General features: G+C 54.5%; 2 protein-coding genes across 2 annotated transcripts; one reads left to right on the top strand and one right to left on the bottom strand.

Annotated features, from left to right (window-relative positions):
- The first annotated feature begins 461 nt into the window (after positions 1–461).
- Positions 462–5,667, top strand: LOC144946525 (uncharacterized). The gene is made up of 2 exons (XM_078875491.1): positions 462–828; positions 4,643–5,667. The coding sequence occupies exons 1-2, from the start codon at positions 482–484 to the stop codon at positions 4,746–4,748; spliced, it is 453 nt and encodes a 150-aa protein (XP_078731617.1). The 5' UTR covers positions 462–481; the 3' UTR covers positions 4,749–5,667.
- A 10,919-nt stretch (positions 5,668–16,586) lies between these two features.
- Positions 16,587–25,459, bottom strand: LOC144946610 (uncharacterized). The gene is made up of 6 exons (XM_078875625.1): positions 25,180–25,459; positions 23,065–23,194; positions 21,289–21,357; positions 20,248–20,311; positions 19,333–19,415; positions 16,587–18,011 (listed from the first exon to the last, which is right to left on the bottom strand). Exons 1-5 carry the CDS (start codon positions 25,241–25,243, stop codon positions 19,347–19,349), a joined length of 396 nt encoding a protein of 131 aa, XP_078731751.1. The 5' UTR covers positions 25,244–25,459; the 3' UTR covers positions 16,587–18,011; positions 19,333–19,346.
- Between the last annotated feature and the right edge of the window lie 289 nt (positions 25,460–25,748).

Below are 25,748 nucleotides of genomic sequence, written 5' to 3' on the forward strand. Positions count from 1 at the left end.
TTGAGTGAGGCGGACGAGGGAGTGCGTTCTTCCTCTGCAGCCGCTGCCTTACATCAGCGGCTACCTCCACTCAAGGAATTTGTGGGCGAGGATGGCGACTGGGGCGGCTTCCAGCGGCGCTTCCTCGCTCACCAGGAGATGGCACAGTGGACAGACGCCGAGGCTCTCCGCGCGCTGCCAGCACTTCTCGACAGCGACGCCCTCGCCACTCTAACATCGGCTTCGAAGGAGAGGCGCTCCACGCTGCGGAAGGCGATGCAGGTGCTGTCGGCGGTATATGGTCCACCATCGGACTGTCGCCAACTCTTTTACGATCGCCAGCGGGGGACGAAGGAGTCGCCCCTGGCGTACCGCACAAGCCTCCTGGCACTGGCGAAGGAGGCCTTTCCACGAATGGATGACGAGGGTGTCGACGCCATGGTGACAGAGAAGATACTTTTGCTGGCGGACGACTTAGACATCGTCATTGTCGCGCAGGACGATGCAGAGATGTGCTCCCTCCAAGCGGCCCGTCTCCTCCACGCAAACCTGTCCTCTCAACGACGGAAGGCCAGCAAGGCGGCGAGCGGGCGCGCCGTCGCTGCGGCCACCCTCCCGGCGGAAGAGGTTTGCGCCATCAACCATCAACGGCAGCACGGAGCGGGAGCGCGGGAGGACCGGGCCGGTTCAAGCCGTCTACAACGTCCATCGTCGCCACCAGCGCTTCCACGCTGTTATAACTGCGGCATCCGGGGCCACGTCGCCTCGGGGTGCCGCTCTCCTCGGCAGCGCGGAACGACACCTCAACGGGACGCCGGCCCTCGTCACAAGCTCCACCATCATAATCCGGCGAGTCGCGGCACCCCTCATGTTTGGCCCACGCACACGCCCGTCACACACTCGAACACCGCAGCGAAGGGGGGGCAAATATCGCGTACCATGGCACCAACACGCACCGCTCTGGGTACTCACATTGAACCCAGCCAGTGGTCCGTGTTGGCCCATCGGGTTGTAGCCGCGTCATCGGGGTCGTCGGCCGTTGTGGGTCACATCGATGGGGTCGAGGTGCGCATCCTGGTCGATACAGGAGCATCGGCGACCATTATTTCGGAGTTGATTTATAACATTCTCCCTGCCCAGAGCCGTCCTTTGATGCCTGTTAATGTGCCATTCTTTGCTGCTAACGGGGGTTCACTTGGCATCATCGGACAAATTCGAGCCCAAATTTGTGTCGGGGATATTAAATTATCTGGGCCGATTTTTGTTTCCTCCTCGCTGGCGGTTCCGTGCCTGCTGGGGACGGATTTCCTGGCCAAAATGCCGATTAGGATATTAATCGACCAGGGATGCATTGAGCTCCCATCGGGCCGACGCATGGCGTTTTTGCCATCCCCCGCTACGAGCCGGACGGCGTTCGCGACGGTGCCGGCGTTCGTAGATAGAACGGTGCGCGTTCCTCCGGGGGCGCAAATGTTAATTCCTTTGAGACTTCGGCGGCCCTTCGCTAAGGGCATTGGGGCTCAAGGGGTTTTGCTGGGACCGTCTAGGGCCGGGGTCAGTGGACCTAATTTACTCCCGGCCCAGACCATAGTGAGAGGGGATGGAGAACCCTTCATCGCGGTCCTCAATGTGGGCTCGCAGACGGTGGTGGTCCCACAGGGGACCGTGCTTGCTCACGCAACGCCGGTGCCCTGTGAGGAACCCGTCGCGAGTCATGTCGGCGCTGCCCCTGCACCGCGACCACATTCAGACAGCGATGAAGGGTGGCTCGAGGCGCTTTGCGCGGGATCGACGGACCTGTCAAATTTAGAGCGCCAACGTCTTAAGACACTACTGAGGGAATTTTCCGACGTTTTCAGTCGGGATAAATACGATTTGGGCTGCACTCATCTGCTGCGTCACCATATTGATACGGGTGACAGCGCGCCAATACGCCAAAATCCTTTTCGGTTGAGTCCCGCCGAAAAGGACCATGTCAAATCGGCTGTTGATGACATGCTAGCCGCCGACATAATTTCTCCCTCCAACAGCCCTTGGGGAGCGCCGATCGTCCTGGTTAAGAAGCAGGACGGTTCGTTGCGGTTTTGCGTTGACTTTCGGCGCCTTAATAAAATTACGGTTGCCGACGCATACCCGCTCCCACGGATGGACGAATCGCTTGACGCCTTGGCGGGAGCGCGATTCTTCTCCACATTGGACTTACTTTCGGGATTCTGGCAGCTTCCTCTGGACGATGATTCAAAGCCTAAAACTGCTTTCCGTACTCCGCACGGCCTGTTTCAATTCAACCGGTTGCCGATGGGCTTACACTCAGCGCCGGCAACTTTCCAGCGGTTGATGGAATTGGTTTTGGCTGGATTGCAATGGGAGTCGTGCCTGATTTATTTGGATGACGTCATTGTCTTTGGCAAAACTTTTGAGGAACATCTCCAGAGGTTGCGGGCGGTTTTCCTAAAGATGCGGGCTGCTAATTTGAAATTTAAGCCCCAAAAATGCCATTTGTTACGCGAGTCGGTGCGTTATTTGGGGCACATCGTGGGGCGCTCAGGTATTTCTACCGATCCCGCCAAAACGCAGTGTGTAAGCTCCTGGCCGACTCCCACCTCAGTGGGAGAGGTTAGGAGTTTTATTGGGTTTGCGTCGTATTATAGACGCTTCGTCGCTAATTTTGCGACTATCGCCAAACCCCTACATGCTTTAACATCTAAAGGGGTTCGGTTTTGCTGGGGTCAGGAGGAGGAGGCTGCTTTTTGCTCCCTTCGGGATGCTTTGGTAAACGCTCCTCCCCTGATTTACCCTGATTTTTCAAAACCGTTCTTGCTCGACACCGATGCGAGCAACACGGGTATTGGGGGCGTGCTCTCCCAGGTGGTTGACGGCGTGGAACATGTGGTTGCGTACGGCAGTCGGGTGTTGTCTCCAGCGGAGCAACGGTATTGTGTCACCCGTAGGGAACTGTTGGCAATTGTCCATTTCGTCCAACAGTATCGCCCATATCTGTACGGTCGGCATTTCACCGTCCGCACAGATCATGCGGCACTGCAGTACGCCCTGAGGGTTCAACAGCCATCGGGACAATTGTCCCGATGGTTGGAGGTCCTCCAGGATTACGATTTCCAAACCACATACCGTAAGGGCGTTCGCCACACCAACGCGGACGCTCTGTCACGCTTGCCAACCACCTCCGAGTGTGCATGCCTCCTGGGGTCTGGACGTTGCAGGCCTCCAGGGGACACATCGGTACCTGTCTTGGCGGCCGCCAACGACGACGATGCAATGGTTCCTAATTCGATCGAACAGCAGGGCAAAGATTCCCTGTTGGGGTTGCCCGTCATTGAATGGGGGCGCCTCCAGATGGAGGATGTCTCCCTCCTCGGGTGGCGACGTCGCGTTGGCGGTGCGGCGGGGGGAAAAAGTGGTGGTTCCGACGCATGGGAAATGTGCCAAGGTCTGCTAATGCATTGGGACGGGAAGTCACGTCGACATCGGCTGGTTGTCCCTACTGGGTTGCGGGGTAGGGTGGTATGGGCCGCTCATGAGCGCCTCCTACACCTGGGGACCCAAAAGACTCTCGCCTTGCTGCAACTTGATTTTTACTGGCCTGGCATGACGAGGGATGTGGGGGATTTGTTGGGATCGTGCCCTCAATGTGCACAACGCAAACCGCCGGCACGGGAGTCTAACCCGCCCTTGCAATCGATCAAAGTGTCCAGGATAAACGAGCTGGTCGCTCTGGACATTTTGGGACCATTCCCCGCCACCCCCAGAGGGAATAGATATTTGTTGACGGGTGTCGAGTATTTTACACGTTGGCCTATGGCCTGGCCTTTGGCCAACCAGTCGGCAGCAGCCATCGTGGAGGCCTTTGTTCAGGGTTATGTCCTGGACAAAGGTGCTCCGGAGAGGCTGCTGACCGACCAGGGCAGAAATTTTTCCGGTAAACTACTCAGACAAGTCTGCGATCTCCTGGGCACAAAGAAAATTCGGACCTCCCCATATCACCCACAAACTGACGGGATGGTCGAACGTTTGCATCGCACCATCTCGTCCATGTTATCACAACAAGTTTCGGACTCGCAAACGGATTGGGACCTACAAATTCAGGGGGTCTTGGCGGCGTACCGGATGGCACCCCATGCGGCTACGGGGTTTTCTCCCTTTTACCTTATGTACGGCCGAGAACCAGACCCGCCTGTTCGTGCCCAGTTGCGGATCCCCGTGCCGCAGGGAAAAACTAATCTGGCTGACCACGTTAAATTTAATCTGGACAAATTGACCGAGGCACGGGATGCTGCAATGCAAAACTCTGACCTCCGTCAGAAGGCAAATGAGCGCCTCAGATTGAGTCGAGCGCACATGCTGCAGTGGAAGCCGGGGGACAAGGCATGGTTGCACTGCCCCCAGGTGCCACTGGCAACCTCCTCTAAACTTGTGCGGCCGTGGCGGGGCCCTGTGGAAGTGGTGGAGGTGTTACGTCCGCAGTGCGTGCGCATCAAGTGGGGGAAGCGGCGATGGTTCGTGCACCCCTCCAGATTAAAACCCTTCGCTGCGGTTCACAACCCCACTTCACACGCGCGTGGCCAAACATGTGGGGGGTCGGCCGACTTGCTGGGTCCGTCTCCGTCGCTCTCACCTAATGCCTTGCCGGCTGTGCCACCTTCAGGAGCATCAGGAGTGACGGGCTCACGCCCGATCACCCCTCCTGCGGATGCCGAGGGTCACGCGGAGTCAGAGGAATGCTCACCTCAAGACGGACAGTCGCCACCTGATTGTCCGCCACGCGGGGTTACCCCGTGTGAGGGGCCCGCTGCAAGGACGCGCGCTAAAATGCGCAAACTGTTGTGAGGCCGGAAAATGTGTACATAGCTGTTGTGTTTATTGGGTGTTGTGTGGATGGTGTGTTTCCCGCTCCTCGGATGTACATATGCTGGGTTCACCGTTTGTTGTGTGTGCGGGGTGGGTTCCCTGCTGGTTGTATATAAGCTGTTTTTTTTACGGAATTCGTATTTATTCGGGGGGGTGCGTCGGGTTGTTTCTCATCTTGTTGTTGCGTTCTTGTTCTGGTTCCTGTTATTGTTCAAAAATAGTGAGGCACACGCGCGGTCAGGGGGTGAAGGCACCTTTATTGTCAAATTTTTGTATGTTGGCAGCCGGGACGGCTGCATGCTATGCGGGGGGGAGTGATGTAGGGGTGTTAGAGAGAGAGCCCGTTATGCATGGCAGCCTATGGTAAACAAACACAGTAGGCGGGGCTACATGTGTGCACAAGCAGGTGCCCTCTGCGACGTCCGCGCCAGACACCCTGGGGGGTCGATTCGGTCGTTATGATCCCCCGGGGCCCCACCCCTCAGGGAGGGGTTGGGTATAAAAGGGGATTGTATCGAAGGGCTCGGGAGTGATGTTTAGCTAAAGAAGAGGAGGCGGAAGACGTCTGAGATAGAGCCCTGGACTCCCCCTGGTACGCCGTCCTTATCAGGACCGCGCAGGCTCGAGCCAGTGGCGTGGTACCAGAGCCAGAGCCAGTGCTGGTCTGGACTCTGGGTACCGGGCCCGACTGACCAGTGTCGGGCCAAGATAGCCTCCCCTAGCCCATTAGTGGAGGACTCAGAGGCAGGCTAGGGTTAGCTAGAGAGGTGTGTCCTCAGATAGACGGGTGAGGGGGCCGATACCCCCTCAAATGTGTATGTCACAACGTTGGTGTTAAATAAACAAGTGTGCCTCCAACTCCGGTGTGAACGAGTCGTGAGCGTTACTACAGATGTTTGACAGCGACTTCCGAGGGCTCGCTGACAATCGACCTTTTGATTCACGCTCGGGCACACCACCCAGCATGCCCCGCGGCGCGTTCACAGCATGTCAATCAATCGGGGCCCGAAATGTTTTGGGTATCAGAGGCGGAATTTGTCCACGCAAGTACAAAAACGATATGCGGTAAATTACGAGATAAATTTATCTCGCAATCATTGGCGATCGGGCTGAGGTCTGTAAAATCCCCAGTGAAGAACCTAGTCGGTTTTGTTCAGACACTTGCTGGCGGCTGAACACAAAGATTCGAATTGCACGAACCTTGGGTAGTTGGGCCTGTGTTTCGATGAATGTTTGGAGGTTTGGATGGATTGATGAATGGCTGCGTAGATGAGGAAATGTCTGAATAGGTGGATAATTGGTGGATGGGTGGATAGGTGGATGTATGGGTGTGTGGCTGATGGATGAGTCGATGGCTTGAATGGATGGGTGATTGAAAGGGTGTATGGGTGAGTGAGTGAGTGGGTGAGAGGATGGTTCAGTTGAACAGGTGGACGGGTGAATTATCGCGTTTGTGGATGTATGGATGGGTGATTGAGCTTGTGAACATGTGTCTGGGTGGTTGAATTGGTTGATGGCTGGTTGATTGAGGAGCTCGTTGAGTTTGAGGGCGGATTTGGTGTCAGTCACCCCAGCTCTGGCCTCGATTTACCTGTCCCGACGGGTGCTGGCAGCATTGCAGGCGCCAGTCCAGCTGCCTTAAAGCACTCGCAGCTTGTAAATCATCATAACGCGGAGATGTTAATGATAAGGGGAGGCTGGGGGCGACGGGAGGGGGGGCTGTTTATTCAAAGCCCCGTTTAAAATTCGCCGTCGTTTGCTTTCCGACACACAAGACGGCGTTGATCGACTCGCATTGATCGACTCAAATCGCTCCAATCGCATTTCGTCATCGCGTGCGGTGGCGAGCGAACGTCCCCCCGCCCCCCCCCCCCCCCCTGGACCCTGGACACTGCACGCGCTTTAGAACGAGACGAGGTGTATCTCCTTTACACCATCAGGAATGCTGTTAGCGCTTCATACGCGACGAGCGATGCGTCTGTGTGATATCAGTACGGCTGTGTTATGGCAACATGAAACGTTACGGCAGCGCGTGTCGAACGTTCAATGGCTTTGTCCATCACGATGATGAATCTGGCGAAGAGTGTTTCTTTTTCGCGTGGTTTTTTTTTATCTCTCGACCGCTTCGCGAGCGGCGTGGAGCGAGGGCCCCCGCGCCCCGTCTGGTGCCACTCGTGAGGCCAAATTAGTGGGGTTGGTGGTGGTGGTGGTGGTGCTGGTGGTGGTGCTGGTGGTGGTGGTGCTGGTGGTGGTGGTGGTGGTGCTGGTGGTGCTGGTGGTGGTGGTGCTGCTGGTGGTGGTGGTGGTAGTGGTGCTGGTGGTGGTGGTCACAGGTGGTGCATCAGCCAGTCATCTCGGTCATCTCAGTCAGTCGACCCGTGGCACCTGCTGGGTTTGCCCCGTGACCTCCTGCCAGCGGGCGTTCGACACTTCACGTGGCCTCAAGGTGCACATAGCCTTGCACAAGCGTGGTGGTGATGTCACCGCCACTTAGTGGCGAATGGCGGTTGTTGTTGTTGTTGGTGGTGGTGGTCACGTTGGCCCCAGGTGTGGAAGGTGGCCACACCTGCGTGTGCACACCCTGGCCACCTGGCCGGTTTGGAACGCGACCGTCAAGCGGGGCCCGGTGGGATGCGTCGACGAGGAAGCGGTCCCCGTGTCTCGGGTGAGACCCTTCCTCGAGATGCCACCTTGACGCCTCCGCACGAGTCCCAACGTGGCCTGGCTGGCCCACACGAAGGCGGCGTCTCGACGACGAGCGGGTGGCTCGCGGAGGCGTCAGCCGGGGTCCAGGCACGGAGCCGGCGCCGTCTTGGCCGCGGCTCCGCGCCAATTCTCCGCCGGATGGAGGCCGCCCCATTGGCGCGCTCCCCCGGCGGGCCCAGGGCTGCTGTTGCGCTCCCCACGCTCCAGCCGGGGGGATACAAACCCCGGGCAGAGCCCGGTTTGTAGTGCGGCGTACGTGACCGGAACGCGATGCGGTGGACAGGAACCACGGCACGTGACCGAGTGGTTGTGACGTCACCGCAGTGCTTGTGCCAGGCCGCGTGCACTTTGAGGCCAGGTGGCGTTGTCGGAAGGCTCGCTGGCAGGAGGTCACGGGACAGACCCACGTGCCATTTGTGATCTGACTGAGATGACTGGCGGATGCACCACCTCTGTTCCCCAACGTGCCAATTTGATGCGTTCTATCCGCCCGGTGCTCCACTCGTTGTTGTGAGCGTCGCTCCTCTTACACTCGCTTGTTTTTTGGAGGGCGATTGCCTCCCACTCCCCAATAGCGCCCTTCACGAGCCTCCTCCACCGAGGCCGATATTGACACCACTGCTACCGGTCGTCGGCAAGTCCACCCAGCCCCGCAGCAGTGTTACGCCTTCTCGAGTTCCGATGCCCCTTCTGGGATCGCGCTGCCGCTGCTGCTGCAACCATCCTAGAATCTCGCACGGATCTTAAAGACCTCCGCTGGCGAACAAGGAACCCAAACATCACGGCACTTCCTGGCTTTGAAATCAATCCCCTTGCAGTCGCGGTGGAACCAGCAGCCGCATCGGAGCATCGCCAGGGCCGATGCTCCACATCTCCTTCGACGGTGGACAATGAAAGACGAAGCCGGAGTGGTGCGATTGTGGCCGTGTAGCCCCACGCGATGGAGCTGTGGCCTGTGCCCCTTGCACGGGGCGAGGGACAGCAGAACCACGCGAACGAACTCCCTCCCCACTCCTGAAGCCCTCTCTCATGGGTCCCAGCAGCAGACATCGATATTGGCATTCGGCTTCTGGACAACATTGCTGCTTCTGCTGCTGGCACCATGCGCACGGAGAGAGACTGCCACTGAGGGTGTCACATCGGGGCAAACCCGCGCCTGTGAGAAGCGCTCACACATACAATTACTTGTTTAAGCACATACACACACTCGTGTTCAAACACACACACACACACGCGCGCGTGTAAATACCTGCTTCGCGTTTACAGCTGCTGTCAATATGTACACCTTTTAGCTGCCGCAAAGCGTGATATATTCATCGTGTTACCTGATATGGCGCAAGCTCAAGGGCAAACCCCGCCTCCACTATCTGTGCCGTAAATCTCACAGGCGACGAGTCGCCGTCGATTAGTGAAATCGGTGCACGGAGGTCTCCCGTAAACACTCATCGTCGCCAGCCAGGATCCATCCACTGCTGGATGAAGCCCGCCTCGAGCCGTTGCGTCTTTGTGTTTCTTCTGCTGACGTGGAGGCTGAGCACAGGGCCCCCAAGGCGTCATGCGACCAGCAACGAACAGCAACAAACAGCACACTCTCGTCAATGTTATCACAGATACAAGTGTAGCACATGTTTCTTCAATGGAGCGAGGTTGTTGTTGTTGTAAGAGTTTGGAAGAATAAGAAGAGGAAGAAAGGTGGCGATGGGAGGGAATTCCCCAGTGTAGCGGTGCGAGTGAAGGGGGCGAGTGAAGGGGGCGAGTGAAGGGGGCGAGTGAAGGGGGCGAGTGAAGGGGGCGAGTGAAGGGGGCGAGTGAAGGGGGCGAGTGAAGGGGGCGAGTGAAGGGGGCGAGTGGAGGGGGCGAGTGAAGGGGGCGAGTGAAGGGGGCGAGTGAAGGGGGCGAGTGGAGGGGGCGAGTGAAGGGGGCGAGTGAAGGAGGCGAGTGGAGGGGGCGAGTGAAGGGGGCGAGTGAAGGGGGCGAGTGAAGGGGGCGAGTGGAGGGGGCGAGTGAAGGGGGCGAGTGAAGGGGGCGAGTGAAGGGGGCGAGTGAAGGGGGCGAGTGAAGGGGGCGAGGGTGGAGGTCAAAGGAGGAGGAGGAACAGAGCTGAGAGGGGGGGGGGGGGGCAAAGAACAGCCCCTTGGAGAAACACCGACAGTGAAGAGGGCTGTGAGGAGGAGGGGGGGGGGGAGTGGCGGTGAGTGGACGAGACCGCCGAGGTGCGCACGAGAGAGACTGGGACTGCGGGCAGCAGGACAGCGGCGTGCCGAGACGAGAGAGAGAGAGAGACAGAGAGGAGGGTCGGAAGAGTCGGGAGAGTCGGGAGAGTCGGGAGAGTCGGGAGGGTCGGGAGGGTCGGGAGAGTCGGGAGAGTCGGGAGAGTCGGGAGGGTCGGGAGGGTCGGGAGAGTCGGGAGAGTCGGGAGGGTCGGGAGGGTCGGGAGGGTCGGGAGGGTCGGGAGAGTCGGGAGGGTCGGGAGGGTCGGGAGGGTCGGGAGAGTCGGGAGAGTCGGGAGAGTCGGGAGAGTCGGGAGGGTCGGGAGAGTCGGGAGAGTCGGGAGGGTCGGGAGAGTCGGGAGAGTCGGGAGGGTCGGGAGGGTCGGGAGGGTCGGGAGAGTCGGGAGGGTCGGGAGGGTCGGGAGGGTCGGGAGAGTCGGGAGGGTCGGGAGGGTCGGAAGAGTCGGGAGGGTCGGGAGAGTCGGGAGGGTCGGGAGGGTCGGAAGGGTCGGGAGAGTCGGGAGAGTCGGGAGGGCCGGGAGGGTCGGGAGGGTCGGGAGGGTCGGGAGGGTCGGGAGAGTCGGGAGGGTCGGGAGGGTCGGGAGGGTTCGGGAGGGTCGGGAGGGTCGGGAGGGTCGGGAGAGTCGGGAGGGTCGGGAGGGTCGGGAGAGTCGGGAGGGTCGGGAGGTTCGGGAGGGTCGGGAGGGTCGGGAGGGTCGGGAGGGTTCGGGAGGGTCGGGAGAGTCGGGAGGGTCGGGAGGGTCGGGAGAGTCGGGAGGGTCGGGAGGGTCGGGAGAGTCGGGAGAGTCGGGAGGGTCGGGAGGGTCGGGAGGGTCGGGAGAGTCGGGAGGGTCGGGAGAGTCGGGAGGGTCGGGAGGGTCGGGAGGGTCGGGAGGGTCGGGAGAGTCGGGAGAGTCGGGAAGGTCGAGAGGGTCGGGAGAGTCGGGAGGGTCGGGAGGGTCGGGAGGGTCGGGAGGGTCGGGAGGGTCGGGAGGGTCGGGAGAGTCGGGAGGGTCGGGAGGGTCGGGAGGGTCGGGAGAGTCGGGAGAGTCGGGAGGGTCGGGAGGGTCGGGAGGGTCGGGTGAGTCGGGAGAGTCGGGAGGGTCGGGAGGGTCGGGAGGGTCGGGAGGGTCGGGAGAGTCGGGAGAGTCGGGAGGGTCGAGAGGGTCGGGAGAGTCGGGAGGGTCGGGAGGGTCGGGAGGGTCGGGAGAGTCGGGAGGGTCGGGAGGGTCGGGAGGGTCGGGAGAGTCGGGAGGGTCGGGAGGGTCGGGAGGGTCGGGAGGGTCGGGAGAGTCGGGAGAGTCGGGAGGGTCGGGAGGGCCGGGAGGGTCGGGAGAGTCGGGAGAGTCGGGAGGGTCGTGTAGTTTGAGGACTAGAAGCGAGAGAGCAGCGAGCAGCGTGAGCAGAGCTGGCAGAGTGATTCCGAGCCAACAGAAGATTCCTTTCGGTTGGATGAGAGGGACGAAAAACCAAGTTGGAATTAGGGGCCGTCCATAAATTACGTCACGTACCTAGGGGGGGGGGGGGGGGTCAGACAGTTGTGACGATGTGTGACGATGGGGGGGCGGGGGGGGGGGGGTTGGGAAATGTGACGTCACGTAAAAATGCGCAACTTTAAATAAATATAGACAACACGTTCTACTTAATTAAATAGACTTTTTAATAAATGTTTTCTCCTACAACATCAGAGTGCAGCGCCACATTAAATACGCACTACAATGACAATAGTTTAAAGCGATTTGAAGCATGTTTTATTGGGGGGGGGGGGCAGAGCTTTGTGACGTCATATATGAGGGGGGGTTTGACTTTTTGTGACGCCGTGTGACGAGGTGGGGGGGGGGGGTCAAAAATCTTCCAAAATCGCGTGACGTCATTTATGGACGGCCCCTAAGAAGAAACCCAAGATGGGAATGAGGCATCAGAGCAGCCAACGTGGCTGTGAAGGCGCCCGAGGAGAATGGGATGATGGAAAGTGTCGCCCGCAGCAGATGAATCAAGGAGAACGAGGTGAGAAAGAGATCCAGAATCAGAAGACGAGAAGATCGTTGGAAATAAGAAGTAAAGCAGTGTCAGTTGAGTGGTTTTTTTTCCGAAAACCCGATTGAACCTCATCATAGAATTTCGATTAAAAGTTTGCGTTGTGGCCGAAACGTCGTGAAAATTGTATTTTATTGTTTTATTTTTTTATCATTTTGTTATTTCCCTTCTACGTGACTTTACCGAAAGAACCAAGAACACTCATCATAGAAGTTCTGCTGAAGAAGATGGTTAATGATACGATTCTATACGACACGTCCGATGATATTACCTTCGATAAGAATGGAAGACTTCAAACGGGGCGGTAGTCTGCACGCAGGATCAAGAGACGGATTGTTTAAAGAGCCGGGTGATAGCTGCTGCCTTGAGTTCCCATGGGAACCTGAAGAGCATCGAGATTCATGAATAATTTTGGTAATAAATGTAATTAAAATAGCTGAACATGGAATGATCAATTAATCAATCGATGGGTCGGTCCTGACGGTGAGTTGTGTCACTTTGAAAAAGAAAGAATGTTAACAATGTTAACATTATTGTTAGAAACTAACGTTGTTAACACTTTTAAACATTATTTGCATTGTTAGAAACTAACGGTGGAAGTATCTTGATTTAAAGCTTTCGTGACTGCAGGCATTCTTATTCTTTGGGTTTTGATCGCAACACAAGCCGTCGTCATCGCTTGGGTTAGATCGCGTAAATATATAAATGTGTCGTTAAACCCGCCACCACCCGACACAGCCAACTAGTAAGGTTTGTCACGTCAACAGAACGTGGCCAATGCTTTACTAGTGTAGTGGGTTCCAGGGAGACCAGAGACGGAGCGCTTGAGGCACACGTTAATTCAATACAACTGCGGGATACACGGGACCCTAACACAGAGGGGTAGTGGCCCCTCTACCCGATACCCAAGGAGGTACAGCCTCTGGGCTCGCGTGTCCTAATCACTGGGACTACACCCGCATTCATCGGGCTCAGGGCACCCGACCCCACTGGCCCACTCTTAGAAGGACGGCGGGTCTGGGTGTTCCCAGGGTCCTAGCCTCGCTGGTCTTCTTTCTTCAGCTTGACGACGACTGCCAGACTCGCCCAGAGGTCCGGCTTTTATACCCGTGCCCGGGTCTCTCCGCCCCTGGCCACGCCTCCCTTTCTGGAACTCTCCAGGGGGCTCTGGAATATCCCCCCAACCCCTCCCTTGGGGTTGGGGGGGCCTCGTGTCCCAACGGCCCGGCTCACCCTGCCTATCCCGGCTTACCACCCCCTATGGACACACGCGTGCTGCTACAGGTAAGGGTGCATAACAATGCCTGACACCGACGCTACACTAGTACAGCACTAGTCTATAGTGTACTGTATAGTGTAGTGTATATAGTAGTGTATAGTATAGTGTATAGTGTAATGTATAGTTTAGTGTATAGTTTAATGTATAGTGTACTGTATAGTGTAGTGTATATAGTAGTGTATAGTGTAGTGTATAGTAGTGTATAGTGTAGTGTATAGTGTAGTGTATAGTGTAGTGTATAGTAGTGTATAGTGTAGTGTATAGTGTAGTGTATAGTAGTGTATAGTGTAGTGTATAGTAGTGTATAGTGTAGTGTATAGTGTAGTGTATAGTAGTGTATAGTGTAGTGTATAGTAGTGTATAGTGTAGTGTATAGTGTAGTGTATAGTAGTGTATAGTGTAGTGTATAGTAGTGTATAGTGTAGTGTATAGTGTAGCGTATAGTGTAGTGTATAGTGTAGTGTATAGTAGTGTATAGTAGTGTATAGTGTAGTGTATAGTGTAGTGTATAGTGTAGTGTATAGTAGTGTATAGTAGTGTATAGTAGTGTATAGTGTAGTGTATATAGTAGTGTATAGTGTAGTGTATAGTGTAGTGTATAGTAGTGTATAGTGTAGTGTATAGTAGTGTATAGTAGTGTATAGTGTAGTGTATATAGTAGTGTATAGTGTAGTGTATAGTAGTGTATAGTAGTGTATAGTGTAGTGTATAGTGTAGTGTATAGTAGTGTATAGTGTAGTGTATAGTGTAGTGTATAGTAGTGTATAGTGTAGTGTATAGTAGTGTATAGTGTAGTGTATATAGTAGTGTATAGTGTAGTGTATAGTAGTGTATAGTAGTGTATAGTGTAGTGTATAGTGTAGTGTATAGTGTAGTGTATAGTGTAGTGTATAGTGTAGTATACTAGTACAGCACACCGGTGTGTTGCAGAGCCAGGCCACAACATTGACAAACTGAGTACGACGTTTCGCCAGTAATTACAACTAGCTTCATCAGGCGAAAGCCAGATTTGTGGAGAAGTCCACGTTTCGTTCCTTGTATAGAGGAGTAGATGTGGTGACCACGCTTCTGCGCTCTTGGGGATGCTCGCAAAATGTGCGTTGGTTCATTATGAGACCTCTAAGAAAAGTTGGCGACATAAGGCGGAGGATTTGGAAGGCACACGAAATGAAACGATGGCTGTGCGTGGACACCGCGACAATGTTTGGGCTCTCGGCGCGGCCCCCCTGAGTTTGGTTCAGCTCGGGGGGGGGTCCATCCAGAGGCGGGTTGCCCTCAAGGTGCTCAACACCGGCACGGGACCCGTCATCACCATCATCACCACCATCTTCACCATCATCAGCATCATCATCACCATCATCATCACCGTCATCGTCATCATCACCATTATCATCATCATTACCATCACCACCATCACCACCATCATCACCATCATCACCATCATCATCATTACCATCATCATCATCACCATCATCATCACCATCATCACCATCATCACCATCACCATCATTACCATCATCACCATCTTCACCATCATCACCATCATCATCATCATTACCATCACCACCATCATCATCATCATCATCACCGTCATCGTCATCACCATCATCGTCATCATTACCATCATCATCATCACAGTCATCATCACCATCACCACCATCATCACCATCATCATCACCGTCATAATCACCATCATCACCATCATCACCGTCATCGTCATCATTACCATCACCATCATCATCACCATCATCATCACCATCATCACCATCATCACCGTCATCGTCATCACCATCATCACCATCATCATCACCATCATCATCACCATCATCATCACCATCATCATCACCATCATCATCACCATCATCGTCATCACCATCATCACCGTCATCGTCATCATTACCATCATCACCATCATCATCATCACCATCATCACCATCATCACCACATCATTATCACCATCATCACCGTCATCGTCATCATCACCATCATCGTCATCATCACCATCATCACCATCATCACCATCATCATCACCGTCATCACCATCATCACCGTCATCGTCATCATTACCATCACCAGCATCATCACCATCATCACCGTCATCGTCATCATCACCATTATCGTCATCATCACCATCATCACCATCATCACCGTCATCACCATCATCATCACCATCATCACCATCATCACCATCATCACCGTCATCATTACCATCATCACCATCATCACCGTCATCATCACAATCATCGTCATCACCATCACCACTATCATCATCACCACCGTCATCATCATCATCATCACCGTCATCATCATCATCACCATCATCATCACCGTCATCGTCATCATCATCATCACCATCATCATCACCATCATCATCATCATCGTCATCATTACCATCACCATCATCACCATCACCATCATCACCATCACCGTGATCGTCATCATTACCATCACCGTCATCATCATCACCGTCATCGTCATCATCACCGTCATCATCACCACCATCATCATCATCATCACCGTCATCACTGTCATCGGCATCATCACCGTCATCATCACCATCACCGTCATCGGTGGACCAAGTAACTCGCCTCACGTGGTGTGCGACCCCTCAACAACAATAGACTACGCCCATGGGCGGAGTTGTGGGGTGGAGGGGGGCAATGCCCCCCCGTGCCCCCCTAAACTGCACACCTTTATTAATTTATTTTCAGTAGTTTACAATAAGGGAGGGGTGGAAGTTGTATTATTATTATATGAACCCGCCATTCCTAACGCGAGGGACAACGCGAACCGGGACCCAACTGCACTGCCATGCCGCTGTGCTTTGCACATAGAGAGTGATGCAACTTATGCCACCGCATTTTTCGTGTTCAAGTTCACTTACGAAATGATTACACAAACCCCCTGCCACTACCCCCCCACCCGGTCCCCGATAAAAATAGAAGTCAAACTCTGCCGATGAATACGACGCAAATCCTGATGCTGCTTTCTGGCTCTAAATCAGTGGCCGTTCTTCATAACCTGGTGGGGGGGGGGGGGGCATCACGCTGCGCCCCCTGGGGATGCGAGACGCCCTTTCTGGGGGTGCGAGACACGGACAGACTCGTTTTTTTTAGAAGGTCAATAATCTAAAACACAAATCGAGCACGGGCACGTCAGTACAAACTTACTTTGTTTTCACCAAACCTACGTCTCTATTCACATTGTACTTGATTTGTTTACGATTGAGAGCCCATGGGGTGGAGTAGAGGTTAAGAATCACGTCTCTAAATGTTCGCGTTGCAGCTCTCTATCTCGTCTCAACGAGAGCATCGTGGGGGGTGTGGGGAGGGGTGTTTGAGGAAGGGAGGGGGAGTGGTTGTCGTGACTGTACTTAGTAGGAATGTGGAATTTCCACGACTGATTCAGGACCGTTCACAGAGAAGAGGCCTCAACGTAGCCCAGTGCTCGCTTGAGGTTCAGTCTTTACGACGAGACGATCGATCGAGTTCCAGTAAACATGGTTGGTATGAAAACAAAAAGACCAACATTTATTTAACTCGTCATTGTACAGCACGCTAAGCACACAACACAGTAGCGATCACACAAGCGGGGAAATGTACAATTGTTCACAACGCGACACACCCTCAGGCAAGCACCCTCCTGAGCGCGTGTCGCGAGACTCGGTGAGGCTTTCCTGGGAAATTGATCACGAATCATTATTATGAGAAGAATGGAGCGGTGACGCAATGGTTAGCGCACCGTCCTCTGAACCTAGTGACCTGACCTTCATCGCCAGCCACGGTCAACATAAATGGCAGGCGATGTCCGAATCGGCCCCCTTCACCAGCCTGCACTGACCAGCACGGTGAAGTATGGTCATACAACCCCCATTATAGATACGGCTCGGGTAGGCCTTCGTCCAGCAGTGCGTTGACAAAGGATCTGCTGATTATGGTTTGTGTTATTATCACGAACGACACTCACGGTGCTGAGACGCGGTCGGTTTGGCGTTATTACCCAATGACGCATCCCACGTGACGCTCTCCTGGCGGCACGATGAGGGCCTAGCAGACGAGCAATCAGCGGCTCTCACAGCAAGCAGTGCACCACCTTGTGCGGGGCAGCAGTCTCAGAATATGACGTTACAGAGACGCTTCTGAAGTCTCCGCAACAGGCCTCACCGTCCACACGCATGGACCACATCCGCAGTGCCCTGCTGCAGAAATTGCCGAATTAAGCCACAAACCACGTTTGTCGTGGTGGTGGTGGTGGTGAGCATTGTTTGCGAGGCTGCTGGAGATCGAGATGATGCCAATCAGCTCGTCATCAACTCGCCACACTCGCACCGAAGGTGAGCCGTGGCTGTGAAGAACGAACGCCAGTTCCAGGTGCAATCGAACCGTGGGAGTCGAACCCGCGTCCTCAGTGGTCCTGGATCAGAGTCCCTGACGGAGCTCAGCCACCTATGGCCGCGTTCCCTCGTGGACACCCGCCCCCAACCTCCTTCCCGGCATGCAACACGTAACTCCGTCACAATCGCGCTCCAGAATCCCATCTGGATTTCGTGGTGGTTCCGCACTGACCCCACTCACCAACCCCCCACACACATTTTTGAATATTATAACAACGTAAAACAACCTAAACAACACAGAACACGAATCTAATTATACGATGTGCGTGGGCTAGATTGGGTATTCATGAAAAGAACGGGGTTTTGTAACGGATGCACCAGGGATTCCCAAAATTAGCTCGGTGTTGCGGTACTGGGGTCAGGATACCCACCGAATGTCTGTACCTTTACGTTTTTCGCAAAACCTTAAAGAAAAGAACCCCGCCACAAAGAAAAAGGAATGAAGATCCGAAGCCGGCGGTCTCTCTCTGCCCCTCGGCGGTCACTTTCCACCCTTCCTCATCGTCTTCATCAGCCAAACCTCCACTTCCAATCCCCTCTCCTGCCGGGAAAACAACAACAACAACAATTATTACCACCGTCATCGTTGCCTTCAGATGGTTGTTGGCTTCAACGCCTTTGACCCAAAACGTCGTCCTTTGATTAAATTCCGTCACGAGCTGTATTGGTCAGAATTTCATATCAATGCTTTGCCGCAGTGCAGCTAATGACTCGTCACGCGGCCTCAACGCGACAATTTGTCGTGAGGAAGCTTCGAGTAAACGTCGGTGAGATCTGGGCCATTGGAATCGCCCAGGGAAGTGCAGTAGGGAGAGAGGTGACATCGTAGGCGCAGTCTGACTTATATACAGGGTGCTTCAAAAAGATGTGAACACTTCCGAGAATTTGCAACAACACCACGAGAAATGGGCTGCCTCCGGGCTCTGGAGACCACTTGGAGATGATTCCAGGCACGCGTGTAGTAACTACTACACGTGTAGTAGCTACTACACGCGTGATGAAGGCTACTACACATGTAGTACCCAATGACATGTAGTAGCTACTACACGTGTAGTAGCTACTACATGTGTGATGAAGGCTACTACACATGTAGTAGCTACTACATGCGTGATGAAGGCTACTACACATGTAGTACCCAATGACATGTAGTAGCTACTACACGTGTAGTAGCTACTACATGTGTGATGAAGGCTACTACACATGTAGTAGCTACTACATGTGTGATGAAGGCTACTACACATGTAGTACCCAATGACATGTAGTAGCTACTACACGTGTAGTAGCTACTACATGTGCGATGAAGGCTACTACACGTGTAGTAGCTACTCTGTAGTAGCTACTTCAGATACGGGCCCCGCGCTAAACTCTTTCAAGCTATCAATTCCGGTTCAGTAATTCTGCACTTGCTCTATTACTACAGTACTATGCCGCCTTCAACTTTTATGAACGACTGGGTGTTTAAGGTTAGCGATTTGTCGTATTATCCGGCTGTATAGAAAATGAAAAAAATACAATTACTTTGCTAAGCAAGTTAGATATTTTAGAAATTTCTGTTTTAATATGTACGTGGTTTTATTTATTTATTTCGGGCCCCTTTCTGACAACATGAAGCTACAGGCCCCGCACTAGCTGAGTGCGGCGCTGGGGCCAGTCGGAGTGAGTCGATGACGGGTCTATGGACACCGCGCGCTGCGCCGCGTGCAGTGTCCATGGCGACGTCTGCGTGGCGAGACGCGTCGCCTGTTTTCGTGATCATCGCGCTCACGGCGCTCGAGAAAAACACAAACAACGCAGGGATGGAGCGAGTGGGCCCCCCCCCTCACCGCGCCCCCCCGCCCCCCGTGTCCCTCCCCTCGAGATACCTGGGGCGGTGAGCTCAGCCGGCACGCGGTTGCCGTCTCCTCCCATCGCCCCTCCTGTGCTGACTCCGCTTCCTATGGTGGCGCTTCATGGGCACAACGACCACCACCACCATTACAGTCACATCTTTAGACCACCACCACCACCACCAACACCACCAGCACCACCAGCACCATCAACACCACCAGCACCACCACCACCACAGTCACATCGTTCGTTAGACCACCGCCAACAACACCACCAACACCATGGTCACTACCACCAACACCACCAATACCACCACCAAAACCACTATTACCACCAGCACCACCAACACCATCAACACCATCACCACCACCATCATCAATACCACCAACACCATCGCCAACACCAATACCACCACCATCACCACCAACACCACTAACGCCACCACCACCACCAACACCACCAACACCACCATCGTCAACACCACCATCGTCAGCACCACCAGCACCACCACCAAACAAAGCAAACAACAAAGATCCCCCGTATAGCCTGTAACAGACTGTTGGGACAAGTGCTGTCAGCAAGCACCTATGAAGGCCGGCACGGCACACGAGGGGGTGGGTGGCCAGCACCACGCCCGTCTGCCTTTGTCTCCCCAGTAGTGATGTTTACACACCGCACCAGGTACTCATTTGAGGCTGAGTCGACCTAGGGGATGCCCAGCACGGTTCAGATAATCATCACCGGTGTTGGCCGTGAGTGGGAATCGAACTCGGCTCGCCAGTTTCGTATCGCAGCGCGCTAATCACTACACCACCACTCCCATCACCAACACTACCACCACCTTCACCACCACCTTCACCACCACCACCAGCACCACCACCAGCACCACCAGCACCGCCACCTGCTCTATTGCTATGCACACCTCTTGTCTCTCTATTTGCTCGTCTCACCTTCGGTTTGTATTGGCGGGTCATCGCCTCGAAGTTAGTTTCATTTCTGCACGGCTTCAGCTTTCTGCGGACACACGCGTGCGTTTATAAAAACAACGTTAGACCAGCGTGGTGAAGTATGGCCAAGCAACCACAGTGGCCAAAACGTGCGGGAAGTCACCCGGCAGTGGACTGATTAGACGGGTTCGTTTTCATGATCGGCCAGGATGAATACACCGCTGGATGAAGGCCTCCCCAAGCCTCTCACGCCTTCCCGCAGCGGGCTGCGTCTCTCTTTAAGAGCCCCGTATCTCTAAAGTCATCATCGTTGCTGTCTTATGGGTCATGCCTCTAAGTGATCCGGCCAAATGCACGTCTGGAAACCCGTCACCACCCGACACGGCCGAACAAGTAAAACATGTCACGCGGTGGCCGGCACGTCAACGTGCTATTGTTGTTGTTGTTGTTGTTCCAGCTCTCATTTATCACGGCCAAGTTTAGCAGCGATTAGATTCGCGACATTTCGCTTGAAACCGCGGCAAGCGTCTTTCACGTCGTGAAGCCGTCTCTGCCCGGCCCTCTGGTCCAACCGCGAATACGTCGCTGGGTGGTGGAGAGTTTTCAAAGCAATAAAAATCGGCGGGATCTCTGTGTTTTTAAATCCTTTATATTAAGTTCACTTGCGCGCTTGCTTGCTTGTTTACGACCGTGCAAATCTTTCGGTCGTTTTTTAACCCCCTTCCCGTGATCCAATCGAGCTGACATTTAGCACACAGACTCGTTGTGCGTGACAATTAATGTTCGTGAAATTTTTTTTTCCAAAATTTTACACTTTTTAGGACAAAAATATTATATTTAATTTTCCAATTGCTTAATGCTGGCATGCAATCATCTGACCCATATGTGGCAGCCATCTCAAGCCAGAGGACGAGAGGACTCTAGCCGCCACGCATATAAAGGATTTATAGTGAAAAACTTTGTTTTTACGTGTTAATTTTTTTCAACCCATGAATCCATGCATCTCGTGACATTGGCTGCGACACCCTCCGTGTCTGTTATTACCTGAGCAGGACTTGAACCCATTCGTCTCCCCGATACACACACCACTCTCTCCCTCTTCTGCCCCTGAACCTGTCGGGACACGCGGGCACATGGCAATTAATTATGTAATGATCTTGCTTATTGTACTTGCTTAAGTAAAATTACTAAAACTAAAACTTGTTATTTTATGAAACTAAACTTTTTATTCTACCAGGTAAGGCCCACTGAGCTGTGTAGCTCTTTATTCAGAAGCGACCTGGCTATCACAAATGATAGCTGAACGAAGCGGCTTATCACGTGGAGATTTATAGCAGACAACTACTCTAAACGCGTGTGTCTAAGTGTGGAGGGGAAAACCGGCGGACCCGGAGAAAAATCCACGCGACCACGGGGAGAGAGACGCAAACTCCAAATATACAACAGCAGGCGTCAGGGTCGCGATCGAAACCACTACCTCCTGTATACCGGGCGAGGTAGTTAACATCTCGCCACCGCTGCGAGATCTTATTACTTATTTGTAATTGTTTACCCAGGAAATCCTCGCTCAGTCGCAAAGGCGCCCAAGTCAAAAATCGGAAGCCCTTTTGTTACGTGAGGCACAAGGCACACGCGTGACCACAGCGCCACCCTGCCGCACTGTGAGTGTGCGTGTGAGTGTGTCTGTGTGTGCGTGTGTGTCTGTGTGTGTGTGTGTGCGTGCGTGTGAGTGTGTGTCTGTGTGAGTGTGTCTGTGTGTGCGTGTGTGTCTGTGTGAGTGTGTCTGTGTGTGCGTGTGTGTCTGTGTGAGTGTGTGTGTGCGTGTGTGTCTGTGTGAGTGTGAGTGTGTCTGTGTGTGTGTGAGTGTGTGTGTGTCTGTGAGTGTGTGTGTCTGTGTGTGTGAGTCTGTGTGTCTGTGTGTGTGCGTGTCTCTGTGTGTGCGTGTGTGTCTGTGTCTGTGTGTGTGCGTGTGAGTGTGTCTGTGAGTGTGCGTGTGAGTGTGTGTGTCTGTGTGTGTGAGTCTGTGTGTCTGTGTGTGTGCGTGTCTCTGTGTGTGCGTGTGTGTGTCTGTGTGTGCGTGTGAGTTTCTGTGTCTGCGTGTGCGTGGGGAGCCGTGGCGTAGCGGTTAGCGCTGCACTACGAACCCGGTCACCCGAATTCGATTCCCGCTCACGGCCAAAACCAGTGACGATTATCTGAACCGCTCTTGTGCCTCCCCCTAGGTCTACTCGGCCTCAAATGAGTACCTGGTGCGGTGTGTAAACATCGCCACTGTGAGAGCCGAAGGCGGCCGGGCGTGGTGTTGTCCACCCACCCCCTCGTGTGCCGTGCCGGCCTTCATAGGTGCTACTCGCTAACAGCACTTTGCCCCCAACAGTCCGTTCCAGGCTATACGGGAGGATCTTTGTCTTTGTGTCAGTTCCATCACAGTCACATCGCAGCACGCGCTCCGTTGCAACGGAAGAAGCGACATCTGAAGGGGCCCTGAAGCCGCATGAACAAAACCCGGGGCGGCAGTGTCGGTCCGTGGCTTTACCCAGTGAATGTCATTTGAGGGTCATATCGAAACGTGGGTTAATGATGCCGGAACGGTAATAGGCCTGCTCCCGTTGTCGTGCCACGTGTTTCGGTCAACACTCGCGCAGTGTTAACCAGGGCGTCCGCTGGGTTTCGAAGCGTGCGCGAGCCTCTGCAGAAGCCGGCAGCGCGTCATTCGGCACGATGTCCGACGTTTCGCGCCATCGACCCGCTCAACAACACGCGGTGCAACCCCAAAAAAACACACCGGTGAGGTGAGCGTGGGATCAACTTCGTACCCACCTCGCGTAATCAATGCAGCCGATCCTTCTCAATTCTTTGATGTAACATTTCAGGTGTTTCTGTTCGAAGGGTTTTTTCTCGACAGATTTCCAGTCACAGTGACAGCCATTGTAGGCTTCGCTTTGGGGCACTGCACACGCGGACGAGGAGGAGCGGAGAACGATCGTCAAGCGTGCAGCGTGCAGCCTGCAGCCTGCAGAATGCAGCGTGCAACGTGTGCGGTGGAAATTGCATTCCAGATGGTCACCGGTTCTATCTCCCGGCGCGGCATTTGAGACGACGGTGAAAGTTTCTTAAATAGCCCCAACCCCCACCAACCCGCCACCCGAACGCAGTCGCCACTTCACCGGGCTGGCCGAGACATCCCGGGACAGATTTCGACGACTCGAGGTGCGCGCCTGAGTTCGTGAGCAACACTCATCAATCACCGCCACCATCATCATCTCATCAATCACCGCCACCACCACCGCCACCACCACCGCCACCACCATCATCATCTCACTGCCGGCAACAGCGATGCTCGATCTGGGTTCCTTTGCCCCCGGGAACCCCCCCCCCAATCCCCCAACTCACCTCTCCACATACGGCCAACAGAGGCAGTGAATGACAAGAATCATGAAGGCCGTTACCAATTACTCATTTGAGGCTGAGTCGATCTCCACCGTTTTCAGAGTCGCCACTGATGTTGACCGTGAAAGGGAACCGAACTCGAGTCGCCGGGTGCGCGGCGCGCTAACCGCTACACTAACGCTCGCAGCACGTGCACACAAAGACAAAGATCCCCCGTGTAGTCTTAACAGACTGGAGGGGCAAGTGCTGTTATCGAGCGCCTGTGGAGGCCTGCACGGCACGCGAAGGGTGTTGGTGGCCAGCACCACGCCCGGCCGCTTTTGTCTCCCTAGTAGCGATGTTCACACACCGCACCACGTTTGAGGCTGAGTCGACCTAGGGGAGGCCCAGGACCGGTTCGGATAATCGTCACCCGGTGTTGGCCGTGAACGGGAATCGAACTAGGCTCGCCGAATTTGGCTCGCCGGGTTCGTAGCGCAGCGCGCTACACGCTACACCGCCGCTCTCCACATGCAGACACACACAGTGACACACACACAGACACACGCAGACACACACAGTGACACACACACAGACACACGCAGACACACACAGTGACACACACACAGACACACGCAGACACACACAGACACACACACAGTGACACACACACGCAGACACACACAGACACACACAGACACACACACAGTGACACACACACAGACACACACACAGTGACACACACACACATACACACACAGACCGACACATACACACACACAGACACACACACAGTGACACACACACACAGTGACACACACAGTGACACACACAGTGACACACACACAGACACACACAGTGACACACACACAGTGACACACACAGACACACACAGTGACACACACACAGACACACACAGTGACACACACACACAGTGACACACACACAGACACACACAGTGACACACACACACAGTGACACACAGACACACACAGTGACACACACACACAGTGACACACACACAGACACACACAGTGACACACACACACAGTGACACACACACAGACACACACAGTGACACACACACAGTGACACACAGACACACACAGTGACACACACACACTGTGACACACACACAGACACACACAGTGACACACAGACACACACACACAGACACACACAGACACATGCAGACACACACACAGACACACACACTGACACACACAGACACACGCAGTGACATACACACAGACACACACACACAGACACACGCAGTGACACACACACAGACACACACACAGACACACACCGCATGGAGAAGATTCGACGAACCTCGCTGGCGGTATGCACTCAATGGCAGGGAACAAACTCGAAACGTTTGACAATTAACATTTCGCTGCAAGCAACGGGCAGATGCACACGTCCGCATACCCCACGTGATTTGCCCATTCGCACCTGCGCGTGTGCGAACAATAATTGTGCCAAGTTTTGGAAAGGGGGGGGGTAAAAAACAATAATTGCGTTGTCTGCGCGCGCGCATCCACATTGACATCGATGTCTATTTACCTGTCACTGCAAGGGCAGCGATGCACAGCACTAGGATCGCGAACAGAGTCACGCCGACCGCCATGGCAAGACAGCCGCAAATCTTCGCCTCTCGTCTCGCCCTGCTGGAGCGTGTGCCGAGCGCGGCCCCGCGCCTCGATTTTATAGCTGGCGAGTGCGGCGGGGGGGGGGGCTCGCGGATTCTTGTAACGCGCGCGGTTTATAGGAAGTCGCAGACTCGGTGATTCCCCTTGAGCCGTGTGTGCACGTGTGTGTGCGCGTGTTATATGTGTGTGTTGTGCGTCTGTCTTTGTTAGACCTTGGTACGTTCTCGCTTACAGACTTGCCCCAAACAGTCTGTTGAAAGGCCATGTACGGGGGGGGGGATCTTCGTGTCTTTGTGTGTACCCCAGAGCTCCGGTTTGGCACAAGTCTGTTTTTATTGTGTGTGACAGCTGAAACAAACATTGACCCCCCCCCCCCCACACATGTACCTAGAGAAGAGACAAAGACCCCCCGTGTATCCCACTCAGGTTGTTGGGGCAAGTGCTGTTAGCGAGGTGCTGTTCGTGCCGGCAGGGCGCACGAGG

Source organism: Lampetra fluviatilis, chromosome 41 (assembly GCF_964198595.1).
Source record: "Lampetra fluviatilis chromosome 41, kcLamFluv1.1, whole genome shotgun sequence".
Taxonomy (NCBI): Eukaryota; Metazoa; Chordata; class Hyperoartia; order Petromyzontiformes; family Petromyzontidae; genus Lampetra; species Lampetra fluviatilis.